Below are 27,280 nucleotides of genomic sequence, written 5' to 3' on the forward strand. Positions count from 1 at the left end.
CTTGGTGGTTTTGTTTTTAAAGAGCTCCTCAAGAGATTCTCAAGGTGGACAGGATTGAGAACCACTTTTCATACCTAATAAACAGTGGTTCAGAAAGTTTGAGAAACAGCAAAGCCACCTGGGGAGCCTGTTTAAAATGCTGGGGCACCTGGGCAGCTCAGCCGATCGAGCGTCCGACTTTGGCTCAGGCCATGATCTCACAGTACGTAGGTTTTAGCACTGCATTGGGCTCTGTGCTGACAGCTCAGAGCCTGGAGCCTGCTTTGGATTCTGTGTCTTCCTCTCTCTCTCTCTCTCTCTCAAAAATGAATAAACGTTAAAAAAAAATTTTAATGTATTTCTTTGCTCTACTCCTAGTCCTTCTGATTCAGTATGACCACAGCCTGGAATGCTAAGGACCTAGAGATTTCATTGCAGGGTCCCCAGAATGACCACACTGATTTACTGAAACGGATTCACTCTCGAAAACTAATAGCACAGGGACATCGGTTCCACTCCTTTTGATTTTGTTCCCGGCGTCCTCAAAGAACCAGGGACGAAGTGTTGACCAAGGGTGCCTACTGAACCCCAGGCACTCTGCTGGAGCAGTAAGGATGCTGCCTGGTGCCTAGAAGTGGCCGCAAAGAAGAGGACCCAAATGCCTGGTCAGAGCAGCAATCATCATAACAAAAGCTTACATTATTAAGTACCTACTGGATGCCAGATAGCACCTCATTTATTTTCTGCAAATGAGAAAACTGAGGTTCAGAGAAGTATCTCACCACCCAGCTAGTAAGCAGCAGAGGTAAGATCTACAAAACGCTCCGTGAAACTCGCCACTCTGCAACGCCAGGGCACTTCTGTGCTAACATATACATAACATAAAGTTTGCCACTTTAACCATTTTTTAAGTGTACAGTTCAGAAGCATGAAGTATAATCACACGGTCTTGTAACTGTCACCACCATCCATCTCCAGAACTTACTCATCTTTCCCAGTTGGAACTCTGTGCCCATTCAACACTAACTCTCCTGTTCCCCACCTCCCGGCCCCCGGCAACCACCATTCTACCACGTCTCTCTGAACGTAACTACTCTAGGAACCTCATGTAAGTGGAATACACAAGATTTGCCCTTTCGTGCCCAACATACTCTTAAAAAGGGCCAGACTCCACCTTGGTCTGATGGGACCAAGCTACGAATGTGTCTCAGCCATCTTTATAATCTGGCTAGTGTCATCAGTTTGGGTGTCCTGTCTCTCCACGCCCACCCCAGGTACCCATGACCTACTGGCATGTTGAAGCAGGGCAGCTCCCCCACTCTGGCCAGAGAATCCCATGTAGCTCCAGAGACTGGATGCGCTGGTAACTGCTTCCATGCTCAAAGAACCTGTCCCTGAGTCACTTTTATCTTCCCCACTATGGTGACCTGGTAGCACTTTGTCCTGCTCTAGTGAGTACTTAATTAGCTTCCTTCTTTTTCTTTAAGCACCTGATCCTTTAAAATTGGCAAGTGGCATTGTGTTATGAAACCACAGGTACAAGGATAAAGCATCTACATAAAGACAAAAGCTTTCCTCACAGTGGGATTCCAGCTTTACTTAGAGGCAACTGGGCAAGCCAAGTCTAGCCCCTGAATGGTAAGGATCCTCAGCCTTAGCCCACTTGCAGGAAGGGATTTCCCAGACTGTCATCATTAGTTCAAGTGCCTCAGGGTCCCAAGCCAGGTCCGTTTGGCTGAAGTGGCCAATCGGAGTTCTGCCACGGGAGAGAATGAGAGAGAGCCAGCCAGACAGCATCAGCCAGAGAGCACCATCGACACAACATTGCACCAAGAGTTTTAGGACAGAGAGACACGGAAGTCAGTCCTTGACATTGGGTTTCCACAATCTGGAGAAAAGGCCAACCCGCCGGCTGAGCTTCTCCCTCTCCATGATGGCTACATTTGATTACTGCAGTCACATTTGGACTCCCAGTGGTCAGGCCCCACAGACTTGCCCTGTTGAGGTGAGACTGCAGTGGGGACCCCCCGGAGCTGGATGTCCCCCTCACCCAGGGCTCTCTTCTCCCTGGTGGAGCCTTGGCTCAAGGCAATCTGTCCATGCGGTGCTGCATCGGCCTGGTGGAGAGGGAGGGGGCAATGCGGTCAGGGAGCAGGGCTCCTCTGACCCTCCACGGGGTCTGTCTTGGTCTGTGTGGTGCCGGGGGTGCGTCAGCTCACCCCCATGTTCTGGGATTCTCCCAGTGGTGCCTTGTCCACAGATAGTTGTTAGTTGCTCTTGTGAGGAGGAGTGAGGTCAGGAACGACCCATGTCACCATCTTGGTGGCATCGCTCCTATTGCAGTCACTAAATGATCCTGGTTTGCAGTGTAAACGGTGGGCTACCTCAGAGCATGGGGTCGCTGGGTAAAAGGGAGTTGACTGGGACAGGGTCTCACTGCGTCTGCCTCTACTGTTTTATGTCATAAATGAAACGGAGTGTCACGAATGGAAGGTTGGCCCAAAGGATATAAACACAATGTCCACAGAACACCATGCAGAAACCGAACCTGCCTCACTTTTCTTTTTTTTTTTTTTTTTTTTTTCAACGTTTATTTATTTTTGGGACAGAGAGAGACAGAGCATGAACGGGCGAGGGGCAGAGAGAGAGGGAGACACAGAATCGGAAACAGGCTCCAGGCTCAGAGCCATCTGCCCAGAGCCCGACGACGCGGGGCTCGAACTCACGGACCGCGAGATCGTGACCTGGCTGAAGTCGGACGCTTAACCGACTGCGCCACCCAGGCGCCCCTCTGCCTCACTTTTCTAAATCAATTCTGACCAGAGACAGCCAGCCCCTGACAACCACTGGCTGGAGTGAGCATGCCCTTATGGTCCTAAATAATGCCACAGACCACTTGGAGCACAGCTCAGCAGCCCTCAGGAATCATACTTCCTCTGCCCTTCCTATTTTCTAGTCCTTAACACGGAAATCCTGAAACCAGCTGCTTTGCTCTCCATCATGTGCATCCCCATTGCAGACAAATCCCATGGGTAATCAAACTGCACAGAACGCCAGTTGTATTTCCAGCCTGACTTTACATATAAATATAAACTGAAATCCTTAATGCTTCATCATGGTGCTTTTGACATCAGGGGCCACCATATAATAAACGCCGTCATTATCAGAATCAGCACCTCAGGGTCTCCTCTACCCACAGTGAGGGAGGGTGGGCCACCCAGAATTAGAACCTGAACTCACTACTGTCACTATTTGGGACAGATTGGAACTGAAGGTTTGAAGGAGTCATCTTGGAAACCTTGGGAGGAGAGCTTCTTGAGGGAGGGATGGGGTCTTCTCTCTTTAGACCCTTCTAAGTGTAGCCCAGTGCCGGGGGATAGTCACAGGTCTGTATATGCCTGCTGAGTATTCAGTTTGGTCGACTCACCTGGAATGTAGGCCTAAGACACAGACAGAGGGTAGCAGAGTATTTCTGTGAATACCTCAGTCTACGTTTCTTGTGTTCTTACTTTTCCAGCCTCACTTTACACCAGTAATTCTCCATCAGGGTGATTTTGCCCCAGCCCAGGGGAACTTTGGCAACGTCTAGAGATGTTTTTGGGAGAGGAGCCTCTGGACTCTACTTGTAGAGGCCAGGGATGCTGCTAAATACCCTGCAATGCACGCGACAGTCCCCACCATGAAGAAGCAGTACCGCAGCTGAGAAACTTTGTTCTTATTCTCTGCTTTGCTAGCTTCAGTCTAGTGCCAGCCTTTTTTCTTTCTAGAACATTCTATACACTCTCACACTTTGGGCCTTCACGCATGTTGCTTCCTTTAACTCCACCCTGGCCAGCCCTGGAAGCACATGGAAACTTCCATTCATCCTCTAGGTTTTAGCGTAAATAAAATTTCCTCGGGGAGGCCTTCACTGAGCCCCTAATGTAAGCTAGGTCCCTCCAACATGGCTTTCAATGGCACCCTGATTTTCCCTATCAGAGCACTCACCACGGTCACCGTGACTTCTCACACTTGCCTTTGCCACTAGGTTGGAAGAGCCATGAGGCAGGGGCTGTGCTTTTCCACTGCCGTAGCCCCAGGCCTTGTCCGGTGCTGGCACACTGTGACAGCACACTCGGTCTCAAATGCACGGCACAGACCAAGCTAAGCAGGACACTCAGAGGCTTAAGTTATGATGCCATCACATGGGCACACCCAAAAGAGAATGCGGTAGCTCTGTATGCACTGATAAGGACCGCTCTGTAAGATGAACGGATATGGCAAGACACCAGGCAGTACCTATAGTATGCTAGCATCTGTGTTGGGTAAGCGAGAAGGAAAAACGTATGCATATCTACTGGAAGCAACTGGGGACAGGGGGAGGAGGGAGGCTTCCTTTTCACTGCACACCTTCTTGAATTTCGTAACCCACGAACATTATTAAAGAAAACAAGAAGAGTTTAAATGAGTGTGGGTATGTATAAAAGTCTATATCTTCTTGAAACTAAAAAAAAAAATTATTCATGTAGAATGATATCCGATGAGAACCCAGCACAGGGAACTGTGCGTAGAAGCTAAATTCACATACAGCATTTCAAAGTGTGCCCACCCTGTCTGACTTCCTGTTTTGGAAGGAGCCAGAGTCCACATGAAGACACAGGCACATGGAAATGCTTGTATGTGTAATGGATACTCATTTTATGAGGCGCCTGGGTGGTTCCCAGTCAGTTAAACGTCTGACTCTTGATTTCGGCTCACAGCCGTGGAATCAAGCCCTGTGTCGGGCTCTGTGCTGGGCGTGGAGCCTGCTTAAGATTCTTTCCCTCTCCCTCTGCCCCTCTCCCCTGCTTGCACGCACTCTTTCTCTCTCTCAAGTAAAAAATAAAAAATAAAAAAATAAAGAGGTACTCATTTTAGAAGCTTTATATTTTCAGAACTAGATGGCTTTGGAAACACGTTCTCTCTGCTTCGCGGTCTTGGTCCTGGAACCCCTCTACCCCATCAGTTGGGGGCAACTCCAAAGCTAATTCACTCTCCAAGCCCTTCTTCTCCTTCCCAGCTTTCCTCCCTACCACCTGGAGGCCCCTCTGTCTCTCCTGTCCTTTCATCCCAAATGCTGGGGCTGGGCGAGATGAGAGAGATGATAATGAAATGCCAAAGCCAACAAATTGTTGCTGCTTGTTAGCAAAAGAGGAGGCAGGTAGGCTTAATGGAGAAGGAAGTTGAAATTAATGGCAAAAATGAGGTTTATCTGTGTAATCTGTGGACTTAGTCTCTCCCCATCTCCTATTAGCATAGATACGGAGGTGTCTGTATAATGACAAAGGGGAGCTGTCCGCACTTTCCCATAAATCTCCACCACCTGTCACTGGGTCCCTGGCTCGGTGTCCAGGAACACTTCACTCTTACCAGGTCACTTGCCATCCTTCCCTCCAATTTGCCACAACGGCAAGACTCCTAAACCTGAACTGAACATGTTCCCATGCTCCCTGCTTCTGCTGTGTTCCCCCCAACTCTGCCAGCATCTCAGGAGAGCAGCAAAGTCTCACCATCATGGCAAGGTCTTACAGGACCCTGAGCACCTTTCACATTGGAAGTGTTCCACAAGTGTACCTCCATCAAAGCAAAACATCTGGGAACATGAAAACACAAATGCCCAAAGTAACAAGCATAGGCTTCCAAAAGGCCCAAACAAGGATCTATTGAGGACTTTCTTGTCTCAGTGACCAGATAAAACAACTTATCGATCATTTTCTAAATTATTGTTTACATCTCATCTGTCCTCAGAACTCTGTAAACACTTCTTAGCCTCAGGCCCAAACCTGCCTAAATATTTTTTCTACCTCTTGATAAAAACTTATCAAACTACGTATCCACTGTGCACCATTAAATACATGGATGTCACAGAAATCTTTTTTTTTTTTAATCACTAGCTTTATAAAATTATGATAACCTGGTTTGATGAAAATGAAATTTTTTTTTTTTTAATTTTTTTTTTTCAACGTTTATTTATTTTGGGGACAGAGAGAGACAGAGCATGAATGGGGGAGGGGCAGAGAGAGAGGGAGACACAGAATCCGAAACAGGCTCCAGGCTCTGAGCCATCAGCCCAGAGCCTCACGCGGGGCTTGAACTCACGGACCGCGAGATCGTGACCTGGCTGAAGTCAGACGCTTAACCGACTGCGCCACCCAGGCGCCCCGAAAATGAAATTTCTGATACAGTAATCTCTCTTCCATTTGTCACTGGTTAGTTAAAAATCCAAGTTAATCATAATAATAAAGTTTTCTAGAAATAGCTTCATTAATACATGATAAGCATAATCATTATAACAGTTAAAAAAAAAGGACAAAGGCAAACAGTAAGCGCTTACTATGTGCTGGGTCCTTTTGTAATATCTCAGTCAATCCTCACAACCCTGTTACTATCTCCATTGTATAGAGTTTGGGGCACTTATGCACCACATGCACCCCGTTCCTTAGTTAGGAATTGACAAGCTTAAAAAAAGTTCAGGTGAGACAATGAGAAAAGAAGACCATCCTTCTCCATCACAGCACTTTTCCCCAATTAGCTGGAAAAAAAGTCTTCAGATAAATCTCCGAAGCTAGAGAGAAGATTATTTTAAAAGGTTAACTAGATGAATAGCCTTCCTTGGAATTTTCTATCCTAGCTGAATTTCACATCTTAGATTAGGCTAATAAGATTCCTGGGACCCCTCCTCTTAAGGAATCTCAGTGCCTCATTGGTCCACACTGATTGAAGCCAACTTACTCTCCCCTCTAGGCAACACACATCCCTGGGTTTTGAATTCAGACCCTCAGTTTTCTCAGAGTTCTCAAGACCACATGGCATTTACAATCTATTCACAGAATATGCTTGTTTATGAAAGACAGTGATGTTTACCACCAGGAGAAGATACAATGAGAAGACAGACCCACTGTGTAGTAGTTTCAGATATTTTTAACGGGAAGGCTTCGTTTTTTGTTGTTGTTTCTTAAAAAACAGCCTGTCTGGCATGCCTCCATTTCAAATAGAAGTACATTCAGTAGGAAAAGTCAGGTTCAGCAGTCTCAAAGGGATCTTGGGCGAATGTTTAATCCCACTCCCTTACTTTATAAGTGAGAGAAGGGGCCCAGGGAAGGGAAGGTCATATATGACCTATGTTCCCAAGGTCATACAGGGGAACTGTAGGAAGATGACCCAAAGCCCTCTCTCGGGCTCCTTTGGCGCTCCGGCTGCCCTCCGCATAACCCCATGCAACCATGTTCAAGCACGGGTCAGCACACCTTCCAAACCCAGGTGTTGATCTGGCAAGGTGGAAAAATTCCTGTCAACTGTGCTTTTAGCTAACTTTAGATGAAATAACATTAATGTGAAGAATTCCTTACAGAAATTCTGAAGCGTTAACATTTCACACTGATACAGGTGAATGGAAGCCAAAAAAGGTGAAAGAGGAATGAAGAAGGAAGTATATTCCAATAATCAGGTTATTCAAAACCACTGCAAGTCCTTCCTAGGTCTTCTGAAGCTGTGGCCAGACACAAGCAGAAGGCGATACTATGTTTCTTCTTTTGCATTTCCAGGCTAACTCTCCTCCCTGAGCTTAGTCTACAAAACATATCACATGGTGACAATATTCACAGCAGCATTATTCACTACAGCTAAAAGGTGGAAAGGAGCCCAACATCCATCAACAGGTGGCTGGATAAATAAATCCATCAACAGGTGGCTGGATGAATAAAACATGCACACGATGGAATATTATTTAGCCCTAAAAAGGAATGAAATTCCAACACATGCTACGGCGTGGATGAACGATGAAAATGTTATGCTAAATGAAATGAGAGATAGGGAGGGAGAGATAGAGGGGTGGGAGAGGGAGAGAGAGAGAATCTAAAATAGGCAACTTCATAATAGAGACAGAAGATAGACCAGAGGTTACCAGAGGGCGGAGGGAGAGCTATTGTATAATGGGTACAGGATATCTGGTTGGGATGATGAAAAATTCAGAAAATGTCCAGTGATGATGGTTGTACAACATTGTAAATGTACTTGGTATCCCCAGATTGTACTTTTGGAAGTGGGTTAAAATGGTAAATTTTATGTTAAAATTTTTTACCACAATTTAAAACATCACATTAAAAAGTGGATCATGCCCCTTCATTTCTCAGTTAGAATTCCTACCCTTTCTTTTATTCACTCACGGCCATTAAAGCCCAAACTTCTTTTCAAGACTTGCTTCCTACCAATGATGTCATGGTCAATGTGTGTGTTTCACACACATGGATAGACACGATCACATCGAAGCCCCTTTGTGTCCTGGAGACCCATCCACAAACACGTGTCCACCTTGAAGCCACCCACGTGGGGACTCCAACAAGAAGGCCCATGGCAAGACTAATGCAACCAGTGTTTCTGGAGATCCCCGCAACCAAACATCCCGACAAGGAGTCCCAGCTCAACCCTTAAATTCCTCACCATGGGGGGAACAGGTATTTAGTGCTGTATACTCTCCCTGTAAAGAAAACTATATGCACATACCAGGGAGACCTTCAGGGATTGCTAACCCAAGCCTGCTCCTCCAGGCCCACGAACAAAGAGATTTCAGCCCATACATGGCTATTCGGTGAACTCAGCAATTGCACGTTACACTGAACAGTGGGTGCCCTTAATGCAAACGCATATAATTAGGAGCTAAATCTTTGTACCTTTACAGGACAAAGGCTATAATAACCAGGATGTACCACTTGTGACTTCTGAGGAGAGTAGAGCTTTTCATTTTTCCTTTAAAAAATCTATTTCTCACAAGGTGAAGAGCATCTGAGAGCAAGAGTCTTTTGAAAACAGAAGCAGGGAGGAGGGTGCAGAATATGAGTTTTGTGTGCTATGGTCACAATCTATCACCCAGGCCTGAGAGGTGCCAATGGGTGCCCTACCACGACCTCTGTTCAACTTTAAGGTTTCACAACCTCATCTTCTTCTGCGAAAACCTTGGCATTGCCAGGGGCCTGAACACCGAGTCCCATAAGCTCTTAAAGATTTCCAGAGTTCATAAAGAAAAACAATCCCTAGTGATACTTTCCATTGTCAACATACATGGGCGTTTAGCGCAAATAAGCTGCCACTTGTAAGAAGTCCACTCGACATCACTCCCTGCATGTCCTAAGGACACATGGCAAGATCACACTAAGACGTTTAGAGGCAAGCATCTTTTGAATAAGGTTTCGTTCCCAAAGTGCTTAATTAGCAGGAACACTATGCTAAAGAACTGTCCTTGAATATGCATGCATTTTAACCTCCATGCTATTTTTTCTAAAGCACAAATTTTCCTCTCCCTGGATGGTCAGGAGATCACTGGGCACAAAAACCGACTGTCTTAGGTGTTGATCCACAAAATGAGGTCTGTCTTTCCAAGTAGGTTTTAACTGCCTTACAGGGCGATATCCTGGTTTATGAGGGAGACCATTCTTTGGAGTCTTTCCTCCATTCGTTTTGGATGAGCAATGCTCCCACGGCCTAGTTATGGCTGAACTCCTTCCACACTTCCCACCAACCTCTTCTGCCCCCTCACGCCTTCCTCCCACCCCAATTCCAGCCAACCATGTTTACAAGACACCCAGTTAGTAAATCACAATTCAAATGAACCCATCCATTTGTTCGGCAGAAAGTGGCCTCTGGAGTCGCTCCATGTGAATAGGCCAGAGTTACATATGGCAGGCCCGCAAACGCGAACAGGATATGATTTATTTATGACGACCATGTGTGTTTGATGCCCAGTTCCAGCAGGCTGTGGCTCCCCTCCCCTGCCTCAGTCTGGGATGACCTATCTACTCACTGTGTCCCATTTCAGGTACTGTATTTCCACGCTGGGGACACAGAGATGGGCGACCGGCTGGGGGCTGCACACACAGATGTCCCGAACCCTGCTGGCCACGTAACAATCTGTGACCACACACAAAGTGGGCCAAACATAACTTGCTGCAAAGGTTTGCCGTGTACAATGGTTTCCAGTGGAAAGTGGAGAAGTGGCGGCTGGAACCAATGACCATGTGGGGCTCATTAAATTGTTCTGTATTTACCTATAAGGAAGGCTGGGATGCCGGCGAGGGGAGCCCTGCTCCTCATTTCAGAGATTTCAACACCCCCCCGCCCCCCATCATTTGGCAGTGATGCTCCAAAGGTGAATGGCAGATCTGCATCAGAAGGTCCAAACGTGGACCTCAACTAAAGTGCTGTAAACTTCTGCCTTCCACAGTCTCCCCCCTGCCCCCCCCAGTTGTATTTATACTTTGAAAGAAGTTAACATGAAGCAGTAGTCACCTGGGCGTGCTCGATTTTTGACAAGCCTTAGTCACTCTGTACCCAGCAGAACAATTCACATTATAGTCGAAATCCTGTGAAGATTGTGCCACACATGCTAACACTAAAATGCCAGTAGCTCCACTTACCTTCTTTATTAAGCCTCATAACCTCCCTGCTTTTTCCACCCTCTTTTCCAGCCTCTTCTAAATCTACATCTGCAGATGAAAAAGAAAAGGAAAAGAGAATGAGGAAAGAAAAAAAAAAAGATCAAAAAGGGGGGAAAAAGCCAAAGTCAAGGGGGGCAGGGAGAGTGTTTATTTGCAAACAGATCGATATAAATACTGTACATGAAAATCTTTCAAAAACTGACAATGCAACATTTTCTCCCAAGTCCGGATTGCCATCTACCTGGCCCAGATAGGTACCAAAAAAAAACTATGCAACCAGCAACAGAGTAGCCTTTTAAACAGATACACCGTGGGGCTGTGAAAGCCCACCCCGCGGGCTGCCACGGGGAGCCGGGCACAGACAGACAGACAGACAGCCCTGGCAGCAGGGCCTCTCTCTGTGCATTGATGATCTGTCTCTGTGTGTATTTATTTAGAGAGAGAGGGAGAAGCATGGAGGACACCGGGGGCCACTCTCTCTCTCACACACACACTTTTTCCCAGTGGCTCTAGGTGAATGGAAAGGTTACAGGATAATAAAAGGAGGAGGAGGCGGTGGGGTTCTTACTGTCGGAGCAGTGTAATTTGGCGGCGTCGATCCAGGAGGACCAGGGTTTGCCCAGAAACGCCTCCGGACTGGGCACTTTGCGATCCAGTGTCGCCATTGCTCTTCCTTCTTGTTGCTTTTTCCCTGTTCCTTCGGCAGCAGCAGCCGAGAGACACGGGATTCGAGAACGCTCCGACGTCATCTTCGGAACGTTCCGACATTGAGTGCTCTGAAAGGGGGAGGGAGGGAGGGACGGGAGGAGGGAGCGGAGAGGCGGCGGAGGAGGGGAGAGCGAGCGAGGGGGAGGAGCCGGAGCCGGCGCTCGGCGCCCGGGGCCGGCAGGGCTCGGCCGGGCGGTGCGCGGCCGCCAGAGGCAGCAGAGAGGCGCCTGCAGCTCGCCGCGCGCCCGCCCGCCCGCCGCCTGCAGGCCCGCCCGCCGGGGGAGGGGCCGCGCGCCGGGCCAGCGCCGCGTGCCGGGGCCCGAGGCTGCAGCGCGCGCGGGCGCCGAGCTGCTGCGGCGCCACCGCCGCCGCCACCGCCTGCGCCCGGCGTCCGGAGCCCGGATCGGAGGGGCCGGGGCGAGCGGGGCGGGGGTGCGAGCCGGGAGAGGCAAGACCCGGGGCCGTAGGCGGGGTGGTCTTTCCTGCGGAGTGGCCGCCAGAAGACGGAAAGTTTTTGCATGCAGTCCTTCCAGCGTGTCCTTCCCTCGCCGGCTCCCTGTGGTCCACCGTGAGGCGCCCCAGCGACCGAGAGGGGAGGAGCCGCGCAGGTGTTCCCCCCTGCCCCCCGACGAGCATCCCAAATCCAGGGAGGGGACCCTGGTGACCTCTCCTCCCAGCCACCGCTCCCTTCACCCTTTCTTCTCTGTCTCGGTGGACCTTGGACCGTGGAGGATTCCGGGGATGCCTTTGGGAGCTGACATCAATGGGTAGATGGAAGTGGTTCTATAAAGCAGGTGAGTTTGGGGCGAGGGCAGTTGCCTACCCATCTCAGTGAGGCTGCGGGACGTGCAAAGCTCAAAACTCAGGGCCGCAGTGCCCCCAGATTCCCTGCGCGATGCGTGTCTCGGGCGCTCGGGGAAACCACTGCGTAGACCTTGCTCCAGGATCAGGATAGCGGGAGAGCACATTCACTTCTCTCGGAAAACGATGCTTCCAGGGCCAAGCCCCTGGAGCAATTTCCAGCGCTCCCCACGGTGGTGGTTCCAGGGTGGCCCGGATTAGCGCCTGCAACCTATGGCCAGGAACCCGACTCCTGGGAGAATTCAGTCCGGGCTTAACTCTGGCCAGCTAGAAAGGAAGCGTTAGATTTCCTCTGGATTTGGGATGTTTGATGCTTTAATTGAGATTTCCCCTTTTCCCCCTAGGGGTAAGGCAACAAAGGCCTTAAAAGGTCTTCTGGTATCTCTCTCTTTCTCTCTTTGAATCCTTTCGTTTACTAGGACTTACCTAAAATAGATGGACACTCCCTCACAATTGACATATTTTTCATTTTCCCCAGTACCCTTTTAGTTCTTACTACTCTGCTTCTGCCTCATGGGGGAGGCACACTTATTGGAAGTTGCTCTGCACAGATGGAGTTCTGCCCTGGCTATGCCATCCAGTGCCCCTGCACTTGGCAAACCCAGGGTTAGGATGGGCCATGAAGGAGGAGCTGTGGATTGGTCTCCAGTTGTGATATTTGTATGAATGGGCTTATGTTTTGTCAGATCCAGACAAGTTTGATTTTCCTCTGCTGTCTTTGGAAGGGTTTCTACATAGGAACCACTAAATGGCGAAGATGCCAATGAGTGGAGAATTCTCTTTGTAAGGGTTTGTACTATTAACAAATATTTATTAATTATGGACCTAGTATATGCTAGACACTGTGGCATATCCTTCCAAATATCCATCCATCCATCCATCCATCCATCCATCCATCCATCCACCCATCCACCTTTTCAACAAATATTGCCTGTCATGGACTAGTGTTTTCAACAGGGGAAGACAAATGAGACCTAGCCCAGTGTGGAGATGCAGTCTGGTGGTCTCTGTGGAAGAAGGAAGGTGTGAAACTTATCCGCCACTTGGAAAAAAAAACAAGTACAGTGACAGGCCCAGGCAGTGAATGGTGTGCCCTCTGAGAGCTGTGCCTGTTCATAGGAGGAACTAAGATCTAGTTTGGAATGACCAGAAAACGTGTCACAGAGAAGATAGGATCTGCTGTGCATCTTGGACATTGGGGAGGATTTATCATGGTATAGGTGAAGGCTTGTCTTGCCGAGGGAAGGAGAGCGATGGTCACAGATGTTTCAAGCCGAGCACAAGCTTGGTGTGTTTGGGGTTGAAGGTAGTTTACCTGGGATGGTGGGTTATTGTTGGGGGTTTGGGATTATTGTCAGGCCTGCTCAAACTATGGAAGGCACTGAATGGTGGCCTAAGGAGTTTGGGGTTTTTTTTTGTTTGTTGTTTTGTTTTTTGACAATGGGAAGCCACTGAAGGGGCTTTCTGCAGTGTAAAGGTAAGTAGAAAGTGTGACTTAGAAAGGCCGTGGTGTCCCGGATATATTGGATAGGGAAGCAGGTTAGAAGCAGTGCTACAATATTCATGGTGTGGGGAACTTTGGTGGTCCCATGCAGGTGGAGAAGAGGGCACCTCATTCAAGGGTATGTTGTACGGCTGGATTTGGGGAGGGAGAGAGCACAGAGGCATAAGTAATTAGATCCTGGAACATTTTTCCTTTCCCCTACTGCCTTCTGATTTTCCTTCCATTTTTGTATTTATTCCTCTATTCTGCTTGCAAGGGAAGATGTAGTAGGCAGCCTCTAAGATGACCACAGTGATCCCCACATCCTGGTATCTATGCCCTCATGTGAGCCCCTCCCCTTCCACATGGGCCGGACCTAGTAACTTGCAGCTAAACAAATAGGATATAGCGTGACACTTCCAAGGCTACGTTACAAAATGACTGTGGCTTCTGTCTTATTCACTCCTGCTGTCACTGGCTGGCTCCAAGGAAGACCACTGCCATCTTGTGAGGTGCCCTAGGGGGAGGCACATGTGGCAGGGAACTGAAGGAGGCCTCTGGCCAACAGTCAGTGAGGAACTGAGGCTCGTGGTCCAACAGCCCACGAGGTACTAAATCCTGTCAATAGCCATGTCGAGTGAGTTTGGGAACACATTTTTCTCTAGTCAAGCCTTGAGATGAGACCACAGCCCTGCCCACGCATGAGAGACCTTGGGGCAGAGGCCCCCAGTCAAGTCTGTGTTCCTGTGTTCCTGTGTTCCTGACTGCCTTAAACTATGAGATAATTGGTGTTTGTTGTTTTAAGTTGTTAAGTTCTGGGGTAACTTGTTACATAGCAATACATAACTCATACACAACGGTTTGGGTATAAAGTGTTTAGTGTTATCCTTGCCAGCTTAGTGGGACTGGTTTACTCTAGTGTCTCCTATGCTGAATTTTGTAATTTACCTTTATCTCCGGGTATTCAAGTTTTGGCTATTTCTTTATTTTCATTTTATTTATTTACTTATTTTTAATTTGAGAGAGAGCATGCATGAGCAGGGGAGGGACGGTGGGGGGGGGGGGGTAGGGAGAGAGGGAGAATCTTTAGCAGGCTCCACACTCGGTGCAGAGCCTGATGCAGGGCTCAATTCCAAGACCCTGGGATCATGACCTGAGCCAAAATAAGAGTCGGGCGCTCCACCAGCTGAGCCACCCAGGCACCCCAAGTTTTTCTTATTTAAACTCAATCACTACTTTATGGAAAGAATTGTACAATGACAACAAGGTCATGATGTAACTGTTGGAAACAAATCTTCACTGAGAGCAATGCTACCACACTGATGGCCATTACAGTCCATCCTTGAGGTGTGTGGAGGGTAAATTGATGAAGGGACTCAAGCCCAGTGGTTGGGAGCTTCCAGAAAATTCTTTCTCCCCTCCCAGGAACCATTTTAAACCACTCAAAAACCCAAAAGTGGCTTACCATCAGGAGGAGTCAGGGCACCTCAGTCTAAGAAGAAACAAGGCAGTGCTTTGATATTTTAACATTAGTTTACTCCCACCCCCACCCCCACCCTCAGCTGAGCCTCTCAAGTAGAAATTACTTCTACACAGAACCCTGAAGCTGGTGTGACAGCCTAAATATCATCACCTTCTAGCAGGGAGCATTTTCATTTGTAACACAGGAAAGTATGGTCTGGAATCTAAAAGTGGTTTAGCAGCTCTACGAAATAGACATTGGATACATTGCTTGTTTAACTGATCATCAGAATGGGTATACATTATTGCAGTTAGACTTCGGGAGCATAATTGCGGTTTCCACTCTCAGCCTTGCGCAGTCTCTCCACTGACTATAGAGATAATAATACCAACTTTGTGAAACTCTAACCCACCTATGACTTTGTAACTGGATAACATGGCTGTCAATTAAATTATACCACTGGGAGCCAGAGAATGAAGGAAGCGTTGCTCATGAAACCACTGGACTTTTACACTTGGCTTTAGGTGAAAACTGAGGTCAGTAGGGAGTAGTATTTGGGTCAGCGTGGTGCATATATAGTATTATATACATGTCTATACTTATGTATCAACTATACGTATGGCAAAGTTATTGCAGACTTGTATTCCTTTTGGTGGTAAAGAGTTACAAATCGTGTTAGTGGCAACAAGAATCTTACACATTCTTCACACTGACCTGCAGAAGTCATTTAAAGCACATCAGTGTAACATCTGTGTGATAAAACCATCTAGCAAAGGTGTAACACCTTCCTCCCTTCATGGTTAATGTTTGGGAAGATAAAAGGGGTGTAAATATTTTTATTGTTTTATTATCTTTCTTAGAAAAATAACAGGGGTGGGTTTAATTGAAAAAGAGACTCTTCCATAGACCAAATAAAGAAATCACTTCAACAAAGATGACAGTGGAAAATACCTATTTAATTTGAATAACACCTGGTTCTGGAGAGATGTGCATCTAATACGCAGCCTGCATTCACTTAGTCTGATTCATGGGTTGTTTTCCCTCATTACTGAAAAGAAGAGAAGGGGTAATATTAGCTCTCTCATTTGAGGATATTAAGCTCCTGCTGGGGTCGAGGCGCTGTGCGTGCACCCTACTTCCTACCTAGACCGATGTTGGGAGCTCCCTGGAGGCGACGAGGGGAAAATGACATTCCATTAACAGGAGGCATCCCTGGAATTGTTTGATGTTCTTTGTCTTAATTGAATCCATCTATCCCATCTGCCACTCTTCTCCCTAAATTTATTTCCCTCACCCACTCTCTCTCCGAATTGTAATTGGGGGGAAATTTGTTACATACGTTGTTACCTTTTATAAGAGCTCCAGGCTGCATCTGGAGGGCAGGTGTGCGGACTCCCTGGCCTTGTTAGACAAGGCTGCCTGCCTCTTCCCTGCCCCTCACATGTTGCTAGATCAAAGAGGACTGGGATAAAAGACCCCCAGTAGCAATGGGAGTGGGAAAGAAAATAGGCATTCCAGGCTTTGGGTTATTGGTTTCACTCTAAGGCCCTAGCCATGCGTCTGCTCTGAATAAACATGGACTCCATTAATAAACAGAACTACAAAAACATGCAACTTGCATTCTGACTTTGGCAGAAGGGCCAAAAGGGGAATGTGTTATGGGGAGGTAAAGCTGCCTTGCCACCCCAGGCAGACTCATCTGTGACTTTGATCTCCTTGGGCTTCCTGGAAGCACTCTGATGTTGCAGGGTGAGGAGGCCTCTTTGCTCCCCGCAGTGTGGCAGAACCCGCCCCATCTCTCTCCGTTTCTCTTTCTCAGGGGTTAGACAGGAGGAGAGAGAGCATCTCTTTAGCACTCCTGTACAATTCACTTTTGGCCCTTAACCTAAATAGAAATACATCAAAATTTAAGACACATGTCCACCCCTCCAAACTCACCAGCTAATATAGTGGGGGAGGCAGTGCAGGGTGGAGGCCAGAGCACTGGCTTCAGTTGGGCAGGTATGCATTAGAATTGCCCTTCAATCATTTGCTTGAGAACCTTTCTTAATCCATCCCAACCTCAGTTTCCTCATCTATTAAATGGGTACCAAGGCTCTTTTCTTCAGAGTGTCGTGAGGACTCTCGTGAGATGCCAGGTCTTGAGCCCCCTCGTGGGGCCTGGCACACAAAGGACAATTGTAAATGTTTGCTACGGTTATTACTTCAGTTGCAATATGACATTATTGCAATTAATGCAATTATTGCATTATTACGTTGTGCAGACAACAGCTGCCAGTCAGAAACAGGCTCACCCTCTGATGCCAGGAGGGCTCCTGATGCTAGGAGGGCTTCTGACGATCCTTCTACTTAGAAAGGAAACTCCACAGCCACCTTGAAAAAGAAACACAAAGCTGGAGGCATCAGGAGTTTGGACTACAAACTCTATTACAAAGCTGTAGTCATCGAGACAGCATACAAACAGGCACATAGATCAATGGAACAGAATAGAGATCCCAGAAATGGACCCACAACTATATGGTCAACTCATCTTTGACAAAGCAGGAGAGAATATCTGATGGAAAAACGACAGCCTCTTCAACAACATGCAGAAGAATGAAACTGGACCAGTTTCTTACACCATATGCAAAAATAAATTAAAAATGGATGAAAGACCTGAATGTGAGACAGGAAACCATCAAAATCCTAGAGGAGAACACAGGCAGCAACCTGTCTGACCTCGGCAGTAGCAACTTCTTACTAGACACGTCTCCGGAGGCAAGGGAAACAAAAGCAAAAATGAACTATGGGGACCTCACCAAGATAAAAAGCTTCTGCACAGAGAAGGAAACAATCAACAAAACTAAAAGGCAGCCTACAGAATGGGAGAAGATATTTGCAAATGACATATGGGGTAAAAGGGTTAGTATCCAAAATCTATAAAGAATCTTTCAAACTCAACACCCAAAAAACAAATAATCCAGTGAAGAAATAGGCAGAAGACATAAATAGACATTTTTCCAAAGAAGGCATCCAGATGGCTAACAGACACATAAAAAGATGTTCAATATCACTCGTCATCAAGGAAATACAAATCAAAACCATGATGAGATACCTCCTCACACCTGTCAGAATGGCTAAAGTTAACAGTGCAGGAAACAACAGATGTTGGCGAGGTTGTGGAGAAAGGAGAACCCTCTTACACTGTTGGTGGGAATGTGAACTGGTGCAGCCACTCTGAAAACAGTATGGAGGTTCTTCAGGAGGTTAAAAACAGAATTACCCTATGACCCAGCAATTGCACTACAAGGTATTTACCCAAAGAATACAAAAATACAGATTCAAAGGGTTATATGCACCCCAATGTTTATAGCAGCATTATCAACAACAGCCAAACTATGGAAAGAGCCCAAATGTCCATCAACTGATGAATGGTTAAAAGCGATGTGGTATAGGGGCGCCTGGGTGGCTCAGTCGGTTAAGCGTCCGACTTCACTCAGGTCATGATCTCACGGTCTGTGAGTTCGAGCCCCGCGTCGGGCTCTGTGCTGACAGCTCAGAGGCTGCTGGAGCCTGCTTCGGATTCTGTGTCTCCCTCTCTCTCTGCCCCTCCCCCGCTAATGCGCGCTCTCTCTCTCTCTCTCTCTCTCTCTCTCTCTCTCTCTGTCAAAAATAAATAAACATTAAAAAATTAAAAAAAAAGATGTGGTATAGATATACAATGGACTATTGCTCAGCCATCAAAAAGAATGAAATCTTGCCATTTGCAGTGATGTGGACAGATCTAGAGTGTATTATGCTAAGTGAAATAAGTCAGAGAGAGACAAATACCATATGAGGCAAATACTTATATGTGGCATTTGGGAAGGAAAAAAAAGAGAGAGGGAAGCAAACCACAAGAGACTCTTAACTATAGAGAATAAACTGCAGGTTGATGGAGGGAGGGAGGTGGGGGAAGAGCTAGATGGGTGATGGGCATTAAGGAGGGCACTTGTGATGAGTACTAGGTATTATATGTAAGTGATGAATCACTAAATTCTATTGCTGAAACCACTATTACACTATATGTTAACTAACTAGAATTTAAATTAAAATTGGGGGAAAAAAAGGAAATTAAAGCTCCTTTTCCTTTGTATGGGGCTACTGTCCTGCATCACCTGATGGAGACTTCTGTCAGAAACTTCTGCCTGAAACTTCACTGGACAGGGACTTCAGGGCAAGATGCATGTCCCTATTGTTCTGGGGAGGGCCCTACAAGACTTTTCTGTTATTTCAAGAAACAGCAAAATCCAAAGTGTGGTTGCAGGCAAAACTGTTTTTGCATGACAGTGTAAATACTTGTCTTAATAGTAAGCAGAGTGGGGTCTCTGCAAATTATCCCCCCCCAATTTATTTATTGTCTTTTATAAAAAAAATTAATACTGAATCCTAAAAATCACACATGAATGAGTGTGTTCCCAGGAGACAGTAAAACAGTAGTGATGAGGGGGAAATGCCCTTTGAGTATTTGCTTCAAACGTGGTCCCTACCCTGCCCCCAGATCACTCCCTTACCCCCAAATCTGAGGGCAGCTTTTCATACCATTTTCTAAACATTTACCTATGTATATATTTATCATTACAGGCATAGATGATATTGCTGCATGTATATTCTTATTTTCTTTTAAACATGAACAACGTCATTTTGTAGAAATACATATTTTAACCTTGGTTGAGAAAGAAGCCTTGCATAAACAAGATTGACAGGGACAACAGACTGTTTTGTGGATATTTTTCTGCAATTTTCTTTTTTCACATATGCGATTGCATGTTATTATATATGGAAATACCTCATTCTTTTAAATTGCTGCATAATATTCCACAAAATGTTCCAGAGTCTGCCTATCGTCCTAGTGATAGACATTGAGGTTTCTGGTTTTAAAAACATAGGGTGGTCAACATCTTTATTTTTATAGCTGCTTCCTGGGCACATGAAGAAGTCTTTCTACCCAAAAGTATGATCACTGGGTATGTGCATTTTAAATTTTCACAGTTTGGCCAAATTGTCTTCTGAAGTAGCTGATCGATTCACGCTCTGACTAGCAGCATAGGAATGCCCCCATTTCCTCACGCCCTAATTCATGCTCAACGTTTTCAAACACTTTAATTTTGCCAAGATTAGGATTGAAAAAATCTTATTTAATTTCTATTTCCCTCATGTCTGGTATATTTTTGAGCATTCGTTCTTATGTCCACTGTATTTTCACGCTGTAAATTGCCGTTAGTATCTTTTGATGATTTGCTATTGGTATTTTTAGATCCTTTTATTGATTTGTAGGAATTCTGTCTACATTCTAGATTTAGAGATTTTGTTTGTTTGAAAATAATGTAATTTTCCAGCTTGATGCTTTTCTCCTTTTAACCTCATGTGGGGCATCTTTTCTATGCGCATTTTTTTTTTTTTTTCCATTTGGTTGTAGTCAGATGTATTGGACTTTTCCTTCAGGCCTTTTGCATTTTATGTCTTGCTTAAGAAGACCTTCTCTTCCCCTAAGGCCATAAAATATTTTCTTGTATTTTTTCTTTCTGCTTTACAGGTCTTTGTTTTCACTTTTAGCTCTTAGATATTTTTGGTTAATGATGTGAGGTAAACATTTTTATTTTTGAGCTTTTTCCAAACAGCTACCAGTTTTCTGCAGGCGTATATTGAATAGTTTAGACTTTCCATAGAGATCAGTCATACACTCACTTCCCAAATACATGAGTCTGTTTCTGAGCTCCCTTTTCTATTCCATTGTTCGGCCTGAATTTTCCATACCAGCTCCACAGTTTTAATTACTCTTATTTTACATGTTTTGCTGTGTGTTAGAAAAAAAAAAAATGTTTCTTTTCTACTATGGATTGAGAATACGCTGTCTTGGTCTGTTCGGGTTGCTGGAACAAACTACCCCAGACCGAATGGCTCATAAACAACAGAAATTTATTTCTCACAGTTCTGAAGGTTGGAAGTCCAGGACTGTTGTACTGGAAAGTTCAGAGTTCAGTCACAGTTTCTTGGTTTGTAGATGGCACCTTTTTACCATGTGCCCTCATGGTGGTAGAAGGGTTAAGGGAGTTCTTTAGGGTCTCTTTTATAAGGGTCCCCCCTGCACGACCTGATTAATCTTCCTTCAAGCCCCAAAGGCCCTACCTCCTGACACCATTAGCTTCAGGAGTAGGATTTCAACATAGGAATTTGTGAGGGGAACACAATCGTTCAGACCGTAACACTCTATCCCTTAAAAAGGATTTTTTTATTCCTGAGAAGTATGTTACGGGTGTCATTGTTCACCATTTGTCATAGGACATCTCATGATGGAGACTGGGCCATGTTAGGAAGTTCATTGGAAACCTGACCTCATGCCTACTTCATGGGTACCATAGAGGTGGGCCCAATGGCTATTGCCAGCTTGGACTCCTGGTGAAAGCTTCCCCCAAGGTGATTTTCCAAACCAAATATCTAGACTCAGGAAAATGAATTGTTGAGAGATTATTCTTCCTACTAGAAAGGGGTGAAAAGGCCAACCCTGTGGTTAGTGGTTGAGACTCTCTGGGGATATTCCCATCTGTCAGTCATCCCAAGGCAACAAGAAGGAGCCATGGGCACAGAAGGCTGGAGCAGAGGGAGGGAACAGACTTGCGACCAGGGCTGAGCTCCCCAGGTTTGGGGAGCAGGCAGGTGAGAGCCTCTTGCTGGCTGGGAGCTGGGCCAGGCAGTGTCCAGCAGGGGAACCTCTCTGGGATGATCTAGCTATGAGTCTGGAATCCTTCAGTAACCAGTCATAGGTTTTCTGTGTTGTCTTTTCTTTTGCTTCCCTCAAGGTTTTAAATGACCTGGTCTTAGGTAGCTGTGTTGTGAGAAATCTAGTTAGGGGCTTACACTTATATGGGAGCCATAGGTGTAGGGTTGAAAGTGGCTACCTTGGGGCATATGGGTGGCTCAGTCTGTTGAGCATCCGACTTCAGCTCAGGTCATGATCTCGCGGTTGGTGAGTTCAAGCCCCACATCCAGCTTGCTGACAGCTGGTCAGTGCAGAGCCTGGTTTGGATCTTCTGTCCCCCTCTCTCTGCCCCTTCCCCACTTGCACTCTCTCAAAAAATAAATAAGCATTAAAAAAAAAAAAGTTGCTAGCTCTACTTCCTGCCAGCCCTGTGTGGTAGCAGCACCATTATTCAAGAGAAGATGGCAGTCCTGTAGCCCCAAGAGGCGGCTGGGCACCAAGTGAGCAGGGGATACCTAAGCTTGTGAGCAGCCCCCAGTAGCCCCTAACACCTTTCTCTCAGTCCCAGCCCAATACCTTCAAAAGGAGGAAATCCTGAAAATGTGAGGCCAGAGTTTGGGATATATATATATATATGGAAAGACAGAGAGAGAGAGAGAGAGAGATTATTTATTTTGAGAGACAGAGACAGCACAAGTGGGGAAGAGAGAGGGAGAGAGAGGTTACCAAGCAGGCTCCTCACTGTCAGCTTGGAGCCCAATGTGGGGCTCGATCTTATGGATGGTGAGCCATGACCTGAGCCATATCCAAGAGTTGGGACGCTTAACTGAGCTACCCAGGTGCCCTTGGGTTATATTTATATGACAGGAAATAGAAGACTGGTATCTTTAAGGTCATAAGACAATCACTGAAGAACGTAGAGTAGAGCCCAGGTGTCTCTTGCTTGGGGGCCATCTTGTTCATAGATTAATACTTCCCAAGAAGGATACTAAGGCTATAAATTTAAATTTCCCTGTAGGCCAGTTTTCTCATCCAGGGATGGTCTTGCTGCCTCCCCTCCAAACTCCAAGGATATTTGGCAATGTCTGGAGACCTTTTTGGTTGTCAAGATGGGGTGGGGGCGTACTCCTGGCATCTGGTGGGTAGAGGCCGGGGATGCTGTAAATTCCTGCCATTAGATGCACAGGAAGATTTATCTAGCCCAAAATGACAGTGATAGAATCCAGAAGCCCTGATGTAGGACAACTAATTTCCGGTTTCCTTTTTTTCCTTCTTCATTTCCAGAGAATGAACACCTAACCCTCAGCAACCTTTTTGCATCGTGGGCTTTTTTTCCTCACACAGGCATCCAGTCAGAGTGTGGCAGGGCTGGGAGACCTGTCATCCATCGCTATGAAGAAAAAGGGTCTTTTTCCTTCCAATGGATGAAAGCCAAATTATGTTATTGGAGGAATACTATTTGTAGAATCAAAGGAAATAGCTATGGTTGTTACGCAATAATCAAGTAATACGGTCACCTCTTTCTTACTCTCTGAATCCTTTTACAGACCATTGCTTACCTACTCTAATGGGAAAGTTGATCAGTGCCGAGGCACCCATGCTAGATAGCCCTTATTATTCCCAACTTACAGATGATGAAATTGAAGCGGAGAGCAGAAGTAAAATGAAACATGGTTCCCTCCTGGTTTCTTAAATTCCAGAGTTATCAAACAGTGCATAGGTTGTGCACTGTAAAACTGTGCCGCAGTTAAGGGAGTGCCATTCACAGCACAGACACCATAGATTTATCGTGACAACTTTCTAGACAGATGGCATGAACATGGCTTGTTCTAACAAAATCAGGACCATAAGACTATTTTGTAAATAGAAGTAAAGTTTCTTGAAGAAAGTGGGCCTTCCCCTAATGCCCACGAAGGCACTAGATGGACTAGGAGAAAAGAAGGAGAGTTATTGATAACTCTTTATACACGTTAGCAGTTTCAGCTGGGATTTGTATGGGAAACACGGTGCCTTGTGTGATGGAATAAATAAAACGATCTTGCTGTGTAAATTTGGTTGTTCATACTACTGTTCTGGTGTCAGTCATCCTGAGCTTGGCTTGGAGGAGGAGACATTGACATGTTGTATCACTTTATAAATTTGGCAGCAGGAGGTGCAAAGAGTGTCGTTTCAATTAGGGATTGACCTATGATTGATTTAGCAACATATGTTGCCTAGTTTGTGATCGATGCCACGGAATGGCAGGTGCTGGACTCTTAGGAAGGCGAGGGCAGATGTTGGAGCATTGATCAGCTGATGAGCTCCATGTAGGCCCCACACAGGGCAGATCAAATCTAAGTAAAGTATTGGAAGGTGGGAGTGATAGTGTCCCATGTGTTAACAGAGCCTGTCTGAGCTTTTGTCCTTTGTAGCTGTGGAACCATCTTTCACACAGACACTACTCTCCAGCAGAATTGTTCTAACTTTGTTCTGAATCTTTAGTGTGTACCATTGATGGTGCTTTTAGGGGGAAAAGGCCTCACCAGTCGCCTCAATTGAGAAGGCTGTAATTTTTTCCATCTATGCAAATACCTTGGCATTCAGAGACTCTGGCTGATCAAGAAAAAAAAAAATTGTCTCTTATGATGCCTAGTAATTACTCAAGCTTGGGTAGGAGGTGGGGCATTTGAAGGAATCACAACCCTCATTTTCTGATTTGAATAAGAGAGGTTGAGGGGCGCCTGGGTGGCGCAGTCGGTTGAGCGTCCAACTTCAGCCAGGTCACGATCTCGCGGTCCGGGAGTTCGAGCCCCGCGTCGGGCTCTGGGCTGATGGCTCAGAGCCTGGAGCCTGTTTCGGATTCTGTGTCTCCCTCTCTCTCTGCCCCTCCCCCGTTCATGCTCTGTCTCTCTCTGTCCCAAAAATAAATAAACGTTGGAAAAAAAAAAAAAAAAAAGAGAGAGGTTGACAGCCTGGCCTTGCCTGGCCCCGTGCCAGGTGGCATAGACTGTGAGTGGTAGCTTTTGTGAGGAGCTTAGTCTAGTTTGAGGGAGACATGTGTGCAACCAATGATCGGAGAACAGGATAGCCTGTGAGAAGGTGCTATTCCGATGTGCAGATGATAGATGTTGCAGGTGTCAGAGCAGGACAGGTTACTTGTGGCCGCGAAAGCTTGGGACAGAGCAGAAATTTGAGCTGGCCCTGGGAAAGATGGTGGGGGGGGCGGGGAGGAAGGACAGGAATAGCTAGTGCAGAGTATGCGTGGGGGACAGTGGCCTTAAGTGAGAGCCTCAGGTCACATAGACAATAATTCCATAAAACAAAGCCCTCAGTGGAAAACAGGCAAATCACAAGGGGATTTGGAATCAGGAAGGGTTTAAAAGTGTTACACAATGTTTCCAAGATTAAAATCTACAGTATGAGATAACATGAGTATAATACTGTATGTTCTGAGGCAAGTGGCATATTTCTTTGAGAAATACTTTTTATCAAGAGCAAATCTCCAAAATTAGGGCTCTGTTGATCTGAATGAGCTCATCAGGTGAGAAACTTGAACTTTTCAAGATTCTTCAGCCATCTGGTTGGCATGTTTAGAAATTGCACCCAACTGTACTGATAAAAAGGAACTCTCTGTGTTTGGGGTTTACCCTAATCCTCCAACTGTGGGTTGTTTTCAAAGGCAAGTTAAACAGACTTTTTATTCTAAGTTTCTGTCTAAGCCTTGACCACATGGCTGCGTTTGCCTGGGGAGTCCTGGATTATACAAAATTATTAATAGCTTCTCCTTTCAGATTCAAAAGTGCCCTGGTTTTGGTGATAAATTATATGGCTATCCTAATTCTAAGTGATTCACCATGGACTTCTTTTGCTTACTCTGTGAATCCTCAGTGACCAAAAGGGATGCTTCTAGCTCAAGGGTATTTGCCCACAAGTGCAGTCTGTGTTTTTCAAATGGTTGTATTTTTTTTCTCTTTGCATACAAAGCAATTTTTACAAAACATCCAGAAGAAAAACAATCAGCATAAATGAGTTATCACAAATATAGAAATAAATTTTAATATTTTGATATATATATATAACTATATATGTTTATCTATCATAAGTATATATATAAATATATATAAATAAATGTAAAACAAGTATACATATATATATATTTTTTAAGTTTATTTATTTTGAGAGAGAGAATGAGAGAGACAGAAACCCAAGCAGGCTGCATGCTGTCAGTGCAGAGCCCGACACAGGGATTGAACTCATGAACCATGAGATCATGACCTGAGCCAAAATCTAGAGTTGGGCACTCAACTGACTGAGGCACCCAGGTGCCCCTGTCATATATTTATGTACTTTCAAATCTCAGTCTCCAAACTGACTTTACTCAGAGTAGCATTCCATATATACAGATATAGATATGGATGCCACATAAAATTATATGTTGAGAACTATATAATAACAGTCAACAAATAGATGAAATCACCCTTTTTAAATAATCACTTTTAAAGACTATATTGTAGGGGTGCCTGGGTGGCTCAGTCAGTTAAGGGTTGGACTTTTGATTTCGGCTCAGGTCGTGATCTCATGGTTCATGAGTTCAATCCCTGTGTCGGGCTCTGCACTGACAGGGTGGAGCCTGCTCGGTTCTCTCTGTCCCTCCCCCTCCCCCACTTATGCTCTCCCTCCCTCCTCCTTCCCTCCCTCCCTCCCTCTCTCTCTCTCTCAAAGTAAATAAATAAACCTTAAAAAAGAAAAAGACTGCATTGTATCCTGGTAAATGGCTGTTCTTAAACTGTATTTAAATCCATAATTTGGGGAATTTAGGTTCTTTTGTGTATATATTATTAGCAATGTTGTAATGAATGTTTTCTGTAGCTAAATCTTTTCTCATACTCATGGTTATTTGGGATGCTTTCTTATAAATGAAATTAATATGTTAAAGGGGATATGCATTTAAAATTTTGAAATTGTCAAACTTGGCCAGCATGTGTGAAAATTCCCACTCATGGCCTCATCTGTGGTGTATCTTTTCTTGTTTTTCATCTTTCAGCCTGATAGGAAAGAACTTCATCTCTTATTTATTTCAGTTGCATCTCTGATTATTGATGATTCTTATTTCTTTTTTAGTAAATTGCTCATTTGTCTATCAGAGTGTTCACCTTTCTCTTATTGAATTGTGAAATCTCTTTACATATTAAATAAAGTAAACCTTTGTGTTATAAGTTGCAAGATGTTTTCCTGATTTAGTGTTTGTCCTTTAACTTTATTTCTGGCAGATTTGTGTGTGTGCATGTGTATGCATGGGTTCAGAAGTTTTTACTTTTTATACAGTTATACTTATCAGCCTTTTCCTTTGTGGGGGTATGTACTTTTTTTAAACGACCAAGTTTTCAACAAAACTAACCTGAGAAATTTTCATAATCTAATCTGATGCTCTCAAACCCCTTGAGCTCCTTGTTTTAAACTTACCAGTGCAGACACTGTATTAGATGAGGCATACTTTTATTTCCATTTCTCCAGTTCAGTCTGTCTCCCAAAATGGGGTTTAATCACTTCACAGACCTCACAGATAAGCTACTGCAAGTAAGAACTGGCGATATGCATTCTTTTCCTCAACCACAAAACAAGTTTGCCTCCTTTCATGAAAA

The 27,280-nt window shown here is 45.4% G+C and overlaps 1 protein-coding gene and 1 long non-coding RNA gene across 7 annotated transcripts in view; one reads left to right on the plus strand and one right to left on the minus strand.

Moving 5' to 3' along the window:
* The window catches only part of ATXN7L1 (ataxin 7 like 1), a 246,879-nt gene extending 235,666 nt beyond the window's left edge, over nt 1–11,213 (minus strand). For all 6 annotated transcript variants that reach the window (XM_086696922.1, XM_086696924.1, XM_086696923.1 and 3 more), the window contains exons 1-2: nt 10,996–11,213; nt 10,407–10,475 (exon numbers count right to left, since the gene is read on the minus strand). In XM_086696922.1, the coding sequence (XP_086553048.1) occupies nt 10,407–10,475; nt 10,996–11,176 (250 nt within the window). In that variant the 5' untranslated portion in view covers nt 11,177–11,213. The remainder of the gene's footprint in view (nt 1–10,406; nt 10,476–10,995) is intronic.
* A 241-nt stretch (nt 11,214–11,454) lies between these two features.
* LOC147583313 (uncharacterized) lies at nt 11,455–25,755 on the plus strand. The gene is made up of 3 exons (XR_015248080.1): nt 11,455–11,929; nt 22,944–24,367; nt 24,602–25,755. It is a non-coding gene; the product is annotated as an uncharacterized LOC147583313 (long non-coding RNA).
* Nucleotides 25,756–27,280: the final 1,525 nt, after the last annotated feature.

Source organism: Puma concolor, chromosome A2, assembly GCF_028749965.1.
Source record: "Puma concolor isolate L17-30 chromosome A2, mPumCon1.1.hap2, whole genome shotgun sequence".
Classification (NCBI taxonomy): domain Eukaryota; kingdom Metazoa; phylum Chordata; class Mammalia; order Carnivora; family Felidae; genus Puma; species Puma concolor.